General features: G+C 37.8%; 2 protein-coding genes across 2 annotated transcripts in view; one reads left to right on the forward strand and one right to left on the reverse strand.

Annotated features, from left to right (window-relative positions):
- The window catches only part of FILIP1 (filamin A interacting protein 1), a 134,996-nt gene extending 124,683 nt beyond the window's left edge, over positions 1-10,313 (reverse strand). The window contains exons 1-2 of the mRNA XM_083829931.1: positions 10,210-10,313; positions 5,297-5,392 (exon numbers count right to left, since the gene is read on the reverse strand). The gene's annotated coding sequence lies outside the window, so the exon portion shown is untranslated. The remainder of the gene's footprint in view (positions 1-5,296; positions 5,393-10,209) is intronic.
- SENP6 (SUMO specific peptidase 6) overlaps positions 5,700-12,644 on the forward strand; it is a 94,363-nt gene continuing 87,418 nt past the window's right edge. Inside the window, exon 1 of the mRNA XM_083829937.1 lies at positions 5,700-5,952. Coding sequence (XP_083686063.1) covers positions 5,898-5,952 — 55 coding nt within the window. The 5' untranslated portion in view covers positions 5,700-5,897. The remainder of the gene's footprint in view (positions 5,953-12,644) is intronic.

A 12,644-nucleotide genomic window follows, 5' to 3' on the forward strand; every position in this document is an offset into this window, starting at 1 on the left:
TACAGCTTCTCAGCACAGGAAATATTCTCATGCTACAACAGAATTCAGGGAAAATTTTACCAGAAATACAAATTTGGCCTTCCTTTACAGCATACAGTGTATTCAATAGATTTATTTCTATTTTTCCTCTCATACAAAAAGCACTTTTCTCTTCCTAGATCAAAATGCAGGGGATCCTTTCAAGCCAGGTACTAGCTTGTACTATGTGTTTAAGGTCTTGAGCACAGCCTTATCTTGAAAGATCAGCCTTATCTTGAAAGATCTGTAAGCTGGAGCTCTCTTCCTCTTTCAGTATACATATGTATATGTAAACATAGTGAGGCCCAACCATAACAAGTAAGATTGAATGCTGCTGCTTTGAATTTGGTGAATATCAAAAAAGGAAACCTAGAATGTTACTTTTCAGCAGAGAATGAAAAGCAATGAATGAGTAGAATCCATAAAAGAGAGAAAAAAAGACTCACAGGAAACGATGAACATTCAAGTTAAATTGGTTTACATCCTTCAACTGAGTGGGCTATTTAGTTATCTTAGTAGCAAATAAACAGAGGGATGCAGTTTGAGGTAAGAATACACTGTTTGCAAAAAGTGAAGGGTAAAAGAGAGGTTTGTTTTTTTAAGAAAGAGGTGTATTTCTGGAACTAAATTTCTACCTTTTTAATTTACCTTCACAAATCAAATTCATTTTTAAGAGGTACTACACCCTATTATCACAGAAGTACCAGAAATTGTGAAAGAGACAGAAGTTTTGGAAGCAAGCTTTAAAGAATCAAATGTTTCTCATTTGCATTTATAAATTACATGATACAAAAGTGGCAATAGCTAACCATTTGCAGTGTTTGATAGTACACTATGTGAACAGTGAAATAAGTAGAGTGGAAAATCCATTATACTGTATTGTTTAATTTGATTTCTTGAATTTAAAGGTTACAAATACAATCTTCCAAATCAAGCACTCATTCTGTAATCAAACTATTTCAGTAAAACCCTAATAATTCAGTAATCATGTTAAAATTAAACTGTATGCAACAATGTACTTCAGGATTTCTCAAATTATCAGTCCAAACATACATCTTTTGTAGATTGCTACTGCTGATTGTTAGGGGAAAAAACGATAAACTTGAACAGTACTGATCTGCCCCCTTGTGACAAACTAAGAACAACTGTTGGATCTGTAGAATCCTTGAGTCTTTACATGAAAAAATGAATTGACAATTCCATGTGAAACTGAAATCAAAGGTGGGCTAGGCTATATCAAAGCTTCTGCTTGCTATTGTGAGAATACAGCATCACTAAATGCAGTCCACTAAAACTCCACTATAAAACATCCACTAAATGTCAGTCATAGAAAAGTTCTGTCATCAAATAGTGCTATACCTCCTGATATCTTATACTGACTTGGGCTACTTCTGTTCTCATACTGTGGATCCTTGTATTACAGAGTTCAAGGACATGACGGGGCACTTTTATGAGATTTGTAAATTTTTCTGAAGAGTGAAATATTGATACATACTTTCCATAGTTCATTTATCCTATTTTAAAGATTAAGACTGACAAAACAGGTGTTTTTTGTTGTTTTCTAAACAAAAGTATGTTAATAGCACAATCTGGCCAAGATAAGCAGCATAAAAATGAAAGTATAGTTCTAAAAGAATGATTTGAAAAGGTAACAAAGTCCTTTACAAGGGTACTTGCTCTTTTATTACTGCACATACCTAGTTCAGAAAACCAAGATTGCCTATTAACATTTATAGTAGGAACTCTTCTTCAGCTGACTAATTAGAACACTCCCTCAAAAACCTGAAGAGAGACATTCTGCTGTTTCAGCTTTGTAAGGGAATAAAAATCAAAAACCATAATCCTTTGACTTACTTTCTAAATGTTTTTTGGAAGGACAGTGTTCCACCTCACTCTCATGCATGAATAAGTTGTCTACAAATCCATATCCTTGCTTAAAATTTTGTAACTACCTTCATCAAGTGCACAGGACAGCACTATAAAACATGGCCATAACCATATAATTTCACAAGATGAAAAAGTTATGAAGAAATTTTCAGTCCAGAGATGGCAGAAGAGATAAATCCTAACTAAAACTGATTAAAGATGCTGCTTCCACAAGCAAAATGATGTCTGTGTGAGACAGGATAAGGAAGTTATTCGCTGGCTACAAGTTCCCTGTTCCCAGCAGACAACACAACAGTTAAGGAAAAATGTCATGTAGCTGTTTACACGGTAAGTGATTAAGTTAAGAAAAAGGGTGAAGAATAACATGGATGCAATGCTTATAGATGCAGATTGCTATGTGATGCATGAGGTGAAGCTGTCTCTTGAATTTCCTGGAGAGATTGATGCAAAGTTCTTGTAAAGGCCATCCCACTGCAGGATCTCAGCCTTACTACACCCCAATGAAGGTATGTCATATCCTTTGCCCAGTATAGGACATCCTCTAATCTTAAACACTATAATTACGAGTTTAAAATTGCTCTTGTTGAGTTACTTGTTACTCACAGTAGTGAACATCAAGTTTTGGCTCTCCCTATCTAGAAGACTAGACACTAGTTTTGTTAGAGTTGTTAACTCAGCTGTATCACACAGAAGAAAGAAGAAGCTATATATTCACCAATTCCAATACATCACTAGCTCTTTTCTATTTTACTTACCCTATTACCTGCTCTAATACATAATGATAATTGTAGTCAAACAACAAACAGACTGTGTAGCTGCAAAAATTATAATAACAATAATAAAAGCAGATGGAAGGGTTCTACAATTTCTGCAGCTCTGTCTACATGTTGTACTTCAGACAGGCCCCTGATCACCCTGCCTGTATTCTGTGCTGACCAAGAGATGTGTGAGTGCAGTAAATGTCTCACCGTGCCAGAGCTAACAAGGTTGCTGTCTGGCACAGTTAATTAGCCTAGGCTGTGCACAGAGCGAGCACACTCATGGCTGGCTCAGAGCACTGGCAGTGTGAGTTTGTATTAGCTTTCAGCACAGGCATAGAAAGACTGTGCCTACTCACAGCACGACACGTAGGCATATTCTGAACATAAACCAGGGTCCAACAGCATTAGAGAAAAGAATCTGCCCAGGAACATCAATGAGGAAAGGAATAAAAAATATCAATTAATATTTGAGACACGGGATGTGGCACAGAAACATAAAATTATCAAATACTCTCCTTCTCAGGACTGGGGATGTTTGTGTGATTCAACTGCTACTGTGGAACTCAGATAGCCAGCTTATATGATTCACCTAATCAGAGACTCCTATGCTATAGAAATTTACATCTGAGCTAGGCATCTAGATTCCCTTTACAGAAAATGGAAAGAAACAGATTTGATGAAACAATTCATTCCAAGTAGACATCTAAAAATATTTGAAATAAATCACACTTTCAAAGTACCTGTTTCTCTCCATTAAGCACAAAAGAAGGGCAGACCACTAGCTCACATGTACACTAGTTCTGTAGTCATCTAAAGACAAGAATGATGAATCCCACTGTCTGTTCCTACGTTCCTTTAAGTGAGGATAATCATATTTCTGACTTTGTTAGAAGAACTTTAAGGCACTAGAGGCTGTGAATACCTCAAAGACTGAATTCTCATGGTCCAGGTAGCTATAACAGCATTTTATTTTTATAATAGTATTTATTTAAATTATTCTTATCTCTCAGGGTAGGTAATTTGAGATAATATGTATATAGGACACTTCGTTATTAATAGCACCTCACTTCATCCACATGTTTTACAAACATTAGTCTGTATTATCAGTATTATTGCAGCTGTCTCCTAAAATACAAAGTAAGGCCAAGTGCTGATCTTCTAGTTTCATATTAAATTGACCAAGTAAATTGACCAATCTTCCAAATCATTCACCAACTGGTCCTGCTGATGGATTTAAAAGCTTGATTTGGATCTTCTCCTCTCTTACATATTCTCATCCAGAGTATTTTTCTCTTCTCGGCTTGGGCTCTACTCTTTCCAGCACTTCAGATTCCTTGCTTTCATAATTGAAAGAGATTCTGTATTTGACAACTCCTGTCTGAGACCTGCCTAAATTACCTTGATCAACTTTCAAGGTAATGTATTAGTGCTTAATTTGAAATTGAGCAAAAGACTAAGTTTTTTTTCTCTCTTGCAGGTGACTGATGGTTCTTAACTTTCTTGATGGTTCATTAAAGCAAAAAATAGCAATCTAAGGGTTAATTTATCACATGATGCCAGGTAATTGTATCTTGCAGCACCGATAGGTCCTTGATAATACAGATAATTGCTTATTACCTTTATGGTCATATGAGAAAAAAAAAAAAGATTTAAAAGTTATATTATTGTAAATAGTAATTATTGCACCAGAAGCTCCAATAAAGATTTAAACATATATTTCCTCAGCAGTCATGCTTCAGACAATCACATATGGTAGATCATAGAATCACAGAATGGTTCGGGTTGCAAGGGACTTTAAAGATCATCTTATTCCAACCCCCTGCCAGGGCAGGGACATTTCCCACTAGACCAGGTTGCTCAAAGACCCATCCAACCTGGCCTTCAACACCTTCAGGGATGGGACATCCACTGCTTCTCTTGGCATCCAGTTCCAGTGCCTCACTACTGAGTGAAGAATTTCTTCCCTATATCTAATCTAAATCTACCCAATTTTAGTTTAAAGCCATTACTCCTTGTCCTATCCCTACACTCCCTAACATAGTCCCTCCCCAGCTTTCCTGTAGGCCCTATTTAGGTACTGGAAGGCCACTATAAGGCATCCCCCACAGCCTTCCCTTCTCCAGGTTGAAGATCTCTAGCACCCACACAATTTTTATGTCTGAAATGTATACTGCAAATTTCCAAGTTCATTTATCATAGTTAGAAATTGTGGTTATTTCTTAAAATGGAGAGTTCTGGATCGGAACGCCATTACAGGGTTCCAAAATGGTTCTATATCGTGTATGCTCACATTTCCCATGGCATTATGGCTTGCAAATAACCCGCAGACAGTACACACAGAGCATAAAAGCATCAAGAAAATCTTTGTGAGCCAAGAAAGGCAAATGTTGATGATAATGCTAACTTTATTCCCTTGCACTTACCATTGTAGAAGCTTATTATTACATGTTCACATACATTATAGGCAAGTGGAGATATCCTTTGATACAGATTTTGCTCATTACCATTTTATAGAAATTGAAATATTTGTTGTTTGCAACCCTAACATATTTTTATATATTAATCTAAGTGTTTCAAAACTAGTACCATAGTTTTTATACATTAAACTAAATGCTGACCAGGATACTTACAAATATCATATGTGATGAGTAACACTGGAAATGTAGACGTTTATGAGGCCCATACCAAACAACTCAAGTAAAGTAATAATGCCTTGACCCCATTGCCTAGGAAAGAAAAGAGGCTTGTGAGTTTTCTAATTGAAAATAATGGTTGTGCCCACAAGATTTGCAAATGGCTTTCTTACAGGAGCACACAGCTGGGTTTAACTGTAGCTGTAACCCCGGGTTTTGTTACACACACACTTTTTTGGGGGGGGGGGAGGGTATGGAAGGGGTGGCTGGCACATGGCAGCAGGCAGCCAGCTCCGAGGGCGATACAAAAGCCACCTCTGCTCGCCACACGAAGCGAGGTCGCCCCCTGAGGGGGTGGCCGGGCCCCGGGGCCACCTAACGGCCGCCAACGGTCAGCGGCGGTTGGGGGCGGCCGTTGGGCGGGTCCGGGGAAACGCCCGAACCCCTGCCGCGCCCTGCCCTGCCCGCGCTGCCCCCGAGCTCTGAAAGTTGCTAGAAGGTTCCCCGCCCGAGCGAGAGCTGTTTCTGGATCAGAGGCATTGCTTTTATCTCTTCGCACCCGTCGAGGCTTTTCCTTCCTCTCAGGAGCGCAGGGAAGATGTTCTCCTGGCCTTTTTCAAAGCCTGCTTCCTCCAGGCAGCTGCTGCTAGCCCGTAAGTAGTTGTTTGTGGAGAAAACTTAAATGCATACAGGCTAAAACCCAGCAAGGGAACAATGCTTTCACCTGTAGGTGAAGTTAGCCCTCACCAGAGGGCTGATGAGGGTCTGTCTCAGGCTGCAGTTGGCTGGAGCATGTGGTGTTACTCGCACCCAGGCTGTGCTAAAGGCTGGCTGTGCTCTCCTGGGAGCAAGGAGCTGCAGTAACTCTTGTCTCAGGAGGGAAAATAATGTGCTGTTAGCTGTGAACTTTGTAGTGCATAGGTTAAAGGTGTATTGACCTGTTATAGGGAATGTTGTGGACTTTTTCAGCTAAGAGGACAAAGAGGTCAAATGTCCTTGTTGGTGCTCTGTTTACTTAAGAGAATTTGCAAGGCTCTACTTCCTTGGGTATAAGAAGACTTAGATAACTTAGTTCCCCTGTTCATAGTGTGAAAAACCACTTCAGCATGTGCTCTGCCTTGTTCTCCTGATTTCAGAGGCCATACACATATTCTTTAAACTTCCAAGCTTTTTTTCTTCATTATGTTTTTCCTTTTTCTTTTTTCATTTGTTTCTGTTTTCAAACAGAGCTACTTCTCTGTTGTGCCTACTGAAATCTCTGTCTAGATGAAAGCTCTTTGTGAAGACGTTAAGATCTCAGGCATTTGCTTTTTCATTTGGGTGAGAATAACCTTTTACTATCTTAAGTGGAGGTTTACAATTAATGTGCTAGTTTCAACAAAGTTAAATCCAGTCTAGCACAATATGATTACTGCTTTGTAATGTCCTTGTGAGCCAGAAAAAGGATATTAGTTGAATAGTTCCTCGTTATTATTTCTCTGGGGAACTATTCAATATTTCAGGCTGCTACCCACTTCTATTTGGACACATTGTCCGTTATTGTTCATATATTATTATGAGAAAGGAGATGCTTCAGGGATTTGCTAGTCATCTCATTGCTGAGTGTCAGATTTCTTCAGAGCTAACAATGGTTGAATGCTGAGAGTATCCACCTGCTTGGATGCTAACAACAGTCAGAGCGTTAACCAGGTCTTTAAGCTTGTTTACAAAGAAGCTGAATGTGGAAAATCTGTGTTAGAGCACAACTGAGGAAACGGATGACGTTTCTCTCATTTGTGTCAGGAGTATTTCAATTATATTTCTTATTTATCTTCATTGCATTATTATTGTTTTGAAATCCTCTCCAAACTAACCAGTTGCTGTCTGTTTTGCAGAGTTTTGTATCAGTGTCATACAAAACATTTTCAATTCCAAAAACATACTTCGAGATTACTGGTAACTTATGAGGGATCTCAACTTTCTTGCCTTGCTCTAGATCTGGTAGAAACTTGGTGTTTCATTCGTTTTGACCTGCAGTGCCTAAACCAGCATCCAGAGGTAGAAATCAAAACTCATGGGTTGGGTGCCTTATTACTTTACCTGTAACAAGATATTCTTAGGTTCTCTGAGACAGTTTTGCATGAAAATGTCACAGCTGAAGAATGTAAAGTGCAGATTTGATGTTAAGGTGGCCCTGAAGTCTGACTGCATCGTTTGAGTTCCTATATACTTTTAGGTAGTTACCTACTCTAAAAAATAATCCCTTAAAATTGAAGAGTCTCCATGTATAGAAAGGTATTTTTTAAGAAATACCAAAAAATCCCTCGACTTTATCTATATACAGGGAAATAGATAATCGAATTTTTGGCACGTTTGTAGTTATGCCACTGGCAGGCATCATTTATATTAATGATGTTGAAGCTTACATGAAAATTTCTGCTAGTGTTTATATACATACAGTACCTCTGCAAGCCACACTGATTTAATTTCCTTTGAAGACACACAGACAATTTTCTAAGTCCTTGTGTAGTTCACTTACCTATTAAGCTGATGTTCTATTTATGGAATAATACAGCACATTCTCTAGCAATATGTGGTCATGTAAAAAAAGACCCTATCACACAGACACAGGAGGAGATAGAGTAAGGTTGCTATGGGAACCTTAGCTCTAAATGGTCTGGCTTTTGTTGGCTTAAAATCTCAAACATTGTGTTGCATTAATTATGTTTTTGTTGAGGTTCTTTGCACTGAACATGAAATTTGTTGGGTTGCTGTTCCAGTCTTACATGTCTGCGTGCAACACTTTTAAAAACAAAATGACTTGTGTTAGCTAATACAAGAAGGGGAGAATGTGTTTTATTACCAAACTGAATTACAGTACTGAAGAAAATATACTCAATAAATAGTGACTAGATTTTCTTTTTATTCATCTAGCTAAAATTCAGTTATTGCTATCCTCAGTTAGTATCCATGAGCCATATTCAATAACAAGCTAATACAGAAGAACCAGCAGTGGGAGGGAGTCGTAACAAAAGGCAGGAATGGGGTAGCAATTGTGGAGGAAAAGAGTTGGAGAAATCTCTGTTGGAAGCATGGGAGGGATTTTGGTACTGATTTTGGCAGGAGGAAAGAAGCTCAAAACAGAAACTGAATAAAAAGACAGATTGAGGGAAGAGAAGAACTTGAGCAATGACAGAGAAGTTGAAGGATTGCTTTTAGTGCAGGAGCCACAGGGAGGAGTGAGACAGGAATGGATAAAGAGAGCCTGAAAACAAGGTGAGTCTATTTGGGGAAGGGGAGATGATAGCAGGTGGGTTGCTATTAAGTGGTGAGGACACTAATAGAATTCAAAACAAATATCCCCAAATTGTGAATATATTAATCAGATCGCACAAGTTATTAACCATAAAGTCGTCTTACTATATGTTAATATATATAGCATATGTATTCTCCTAAGGCCTCTTCAAACCTTCAACTGTATGAAACCAATCAAATTTCACACAGTAAGAAAGGAAACATTCTATAGCATTGAATGTCTTCCCAATACTTTTCTAAAAGTGTCATTTGATTATTTTCCTCTTGGAAAGCTACTTAGGGGTAATGAATATGATTTAATTTTCTCTAAATTATATTACTTATTCTTAAGAAGCTTATGTTTCATTTACTGAATTTTCCACAGAACGATTTCAGTCTTCATTCATCCTTATGGGTGGTGCAGAGAATGGAATTTTTATGATGAAAACTGATACAGCACTTTAAAACTTTTCAGTACTGAAAAACAATACATTTGGCATCTATACCACAAGGCAGCAAATAGGACAGACATTAATAGTAGGTATGCTCCACTCTACATGGCCTCATATGGTAACTAATTTAAACAGTTGGCTAAAATTTCACATTGTTTTAGCAACTGTAAATCCTCAGTCAAAGTACATACATCTTCAAGCTGCTGAAAAACTGTACTTTGCATCTGTATTTTCTTTAAAAAATAAAGAGAACAGTGCTGGTGATCTTGGTGCCTTCTACAGAAACTTACACAATTCTGTATATTAAAGTAAGTAAACTTAATCAAACATTATAGAGTTTTCTCAAAAAAGAAATAAATGTCTTCATAATATTCCAAGGAACAGCATCTGTCTTCTGAGCACTAAATTGACTGAGTAATATGCTTACATGTTCACAGCATACTTACCTATTTCTGTGGACCTCATGCTGCCAGAGAAGATGAATAACTACCAAAGTAATTCTCACGAAATTTTAACAGGAAAAGTTAGCAAAACATTAAAACCAGTCTAATCCCCCACCCCCAATCAAAACCTAGAGGAAAATCACATGCCAGTTATGCCCATAGCAGTTAACATCTCTGTAGCTTTTGACAAAAATCAACAGCGATAGTGGTGACATGTTTATGTCACGTGGGTGTGTCACATCAAGGGGGCTCCATTGGTGTCTAGTAGGACTCAGAATGGTAGCAGCCATTCCCTGCCCCCAGTGTGTCCCAACCTCTTGGCCTTCTGCTTTTAGCAGCCTCCTGTAACTGCACAGGATACACAACTGGATTCATTCATTTTTATGCATGCAGCTAATGCAAGAAGGATGATAGATGCTTGGAATTAATCTATCAAGCATGGATACGTAATGACAGACACTGTCATTTATCAAAGAGCATAAAGACTGTGAGACTCTTTGAAAATTAAAAAAGTGTGTGATGTGCTACTTAATAAACTGTGATAGCTTGCTAACAAACACTGCAAAACTCACTGCGTTAGCACATCCCATCTCACTGAGATGTCTTTGTATAATATAACTGTGAGCATGAGACAACTCCAGTTTCTTTAAGCTCCCCTCTCTCAGGGCCCATGTTGCTTACAGCAGTTAAAGTTGTCTACACTTCACCGGAGCGGACGCTCTACTCCATGGAGATGTCTTACCTTTGATTTCACAGTGATTATACAGGGCCTAGTTCCACACAACTCTGGAGAAAACTTCATCTTCCCTGAGCCTTCCAAACACACGTCCTGTCATTTTACAACTGCTGTATGTGTAACAGATTGAGTTGTGTGGACCTATGTTACTAGGATACACTTACAATAAAGAATGTACACATCTTCAAGCAATGGACATCCACAACCTTCTGTTAGAGGAAACAGTGTCTGAGAATAACACCCCCCCTTATGTGGGTAAGATTAAAAATACTAAGAAGAGCAGAAGTTTAAAGTACACATATCAAGGTCTTCTTACATATCTCTTGGACTTATATTCCAATCTGCTGTTGCTAGGAATAACTGCAAAGCTCTGATGTCAAACTACAGTTTTATCCATCCTCAGTGGGGTAGTTGGCATATGGGATTATTAGGCAGAGAATGCAGGTGATACTGATCATACTAAGGCTTCAGCCGTTGTCCTGGGTGATGTCTTAAAATTGACCTAGGAAACAGGTTGAAAAAAGGTAGTGGGTGTGAGAGTGGCATTTGATTCTGCGCAGGCTTATCGTAGCCGTAATTCTGCTCGTATTTTCACTGCCATACTGCAAGTACTGCAAGCCCCTGCCATAACAGGATTGAGTTCAAGGTGATCTGGATAGATGAAGAAAATTATCTAAAACCAGCAAGATAATATATAGTGAAGGCAAGTACAAAATCACAGACTTTAGAAGGAGAAATCAGACGAACTAATCCAAAGTGAGATACAACTGGCTAGGGAACAACAGTATAGAAAAGGGCTGGGGAGTTATGTTGGATTACAAATTGACCATGATCTAACTGTAATTTTGTTGCAAAGTATTTTAGGACATATTAAAAGGAATTGTAGTATGTCAGAAGCAGAAGACAATCATTCTGCTTTACTTGACTTTAGAGAGACCTACATTAGTGCTGCATCCTGTTTTGAATGCCCCACTTTAAAATGCAGGCGAGTTAAAGGGACTCCAGGGAGAAGATTAAAATAATAAGTGAGGGAAGGCTGAAGGAATTGTAGAAAAGACTGAAAAACATAACAGCAGTCTCCCAGTATATAAAAGTTGTTCAGAAGAGCACAGTGACCTCTAATTGAGGTAGAAGAAGAAACTTATTAGGAGAAATGTTCTGATATGCTATCTGTGGAGACTGAAGATCCATTTTAAACTGATTTGTAAGGGCACATACTGGTGACATTGTAAGTCTTTACAACTTGTCTCTATGTAGGAGGACAAACTAAATGATGCCTTTACATCTTTCAAATCCTTATTGTGTGGATTCTATTCTTTGCAGTATGGTTATTCCTACATATGCTTTTACTGGTTCTACTTCACAGATGAGAATGAGTTCACTACTATACTTAACCAGTGAAGTAGGCAGACAAAAGCACATTCATCATCATAGTCCAGTCTCTTCTCTCTTTTTTACCTGAGAAGCAGGTTTAGAGGCTCTTCTGATGAGAGGGAAATTTGTAAGAAACAAATACATACATACTCAAACGCATACTTTAGTATGTATTTCTGCTTGTATGTATACAGGTTAGTACTTGATGTTCTACGTGTCCTGGATGTAGTTTATTTTTAGGAACATAATTCAGATACATACAGAAGTTACCTACATAAAACCTGTAATAACTTGTACTGAAAGATTGCCTTAATTACTCTGAAAGTAATTTTCCTTTAAGCTTTATACAAGTAGGTATCTTATGAAACAGGCAGAGGAAAGGTGATCCTACTCCAAAATGCGTGACCTTGCTGAAACAATTTTGATTAGATGTTTTCTGTTTATTATACACATTAGCTTAAATTGGATAGTTCTGCTGGCATGAAAATCTGGAGGCTAATGATTATTTACAAAGCATCTCCAAGGACTTCAGCTACAAATCGGTTTCCTTTTCTGATGGGTGTGAGACCATTACAAAAATAGACCATCTACAAGCTCTGTTTTCTAGCTGGCAATTAAGAACACTTTTTTCCATGTGTGATTGTGAGAGTGACTTTTGTATAACTTAATATGAACCAAGTTTCAATATTTTTTAAACATGTTTAGAAATACATTCAAAGTTGACATAGGCATATTATGCGTTGATTTGAAAAGCAGGAGACAGGATCTGACACTGTGCATATATGCATAATATGTTTTGTATGTGGTATGTTTTTGCATGCCTGAAGTGTCTTCAGTAACAGTTTGAGTCTTACTGAGCTTTTAGTTTTATTATGGTAAATTTTTCTATAATTTTGTTTCCCTGATTACATAGTCTTTGATTTTAGTATTTCATGCTGTGGATGCATTCATTATCTTCTTTTTGTTCTCAGATGAAAGGCTGTTGTGGTTATGCCATACTACTTATGTTGACAAATGCAATGTTTTATATTTTGCTTCCTTTAAATCAGTTAGAACTTCTGTTCTTG

The sequence above is a fragment of the Anser anser genome (assembly GCF_964211835.1).
Source record: "Anser anser genome assembly, chromosome: 3".
NCBI lineage: Eukaryota > Metazoa > Chordata > Aves > Anseriformes > Anatidae > Anser > Anser anser.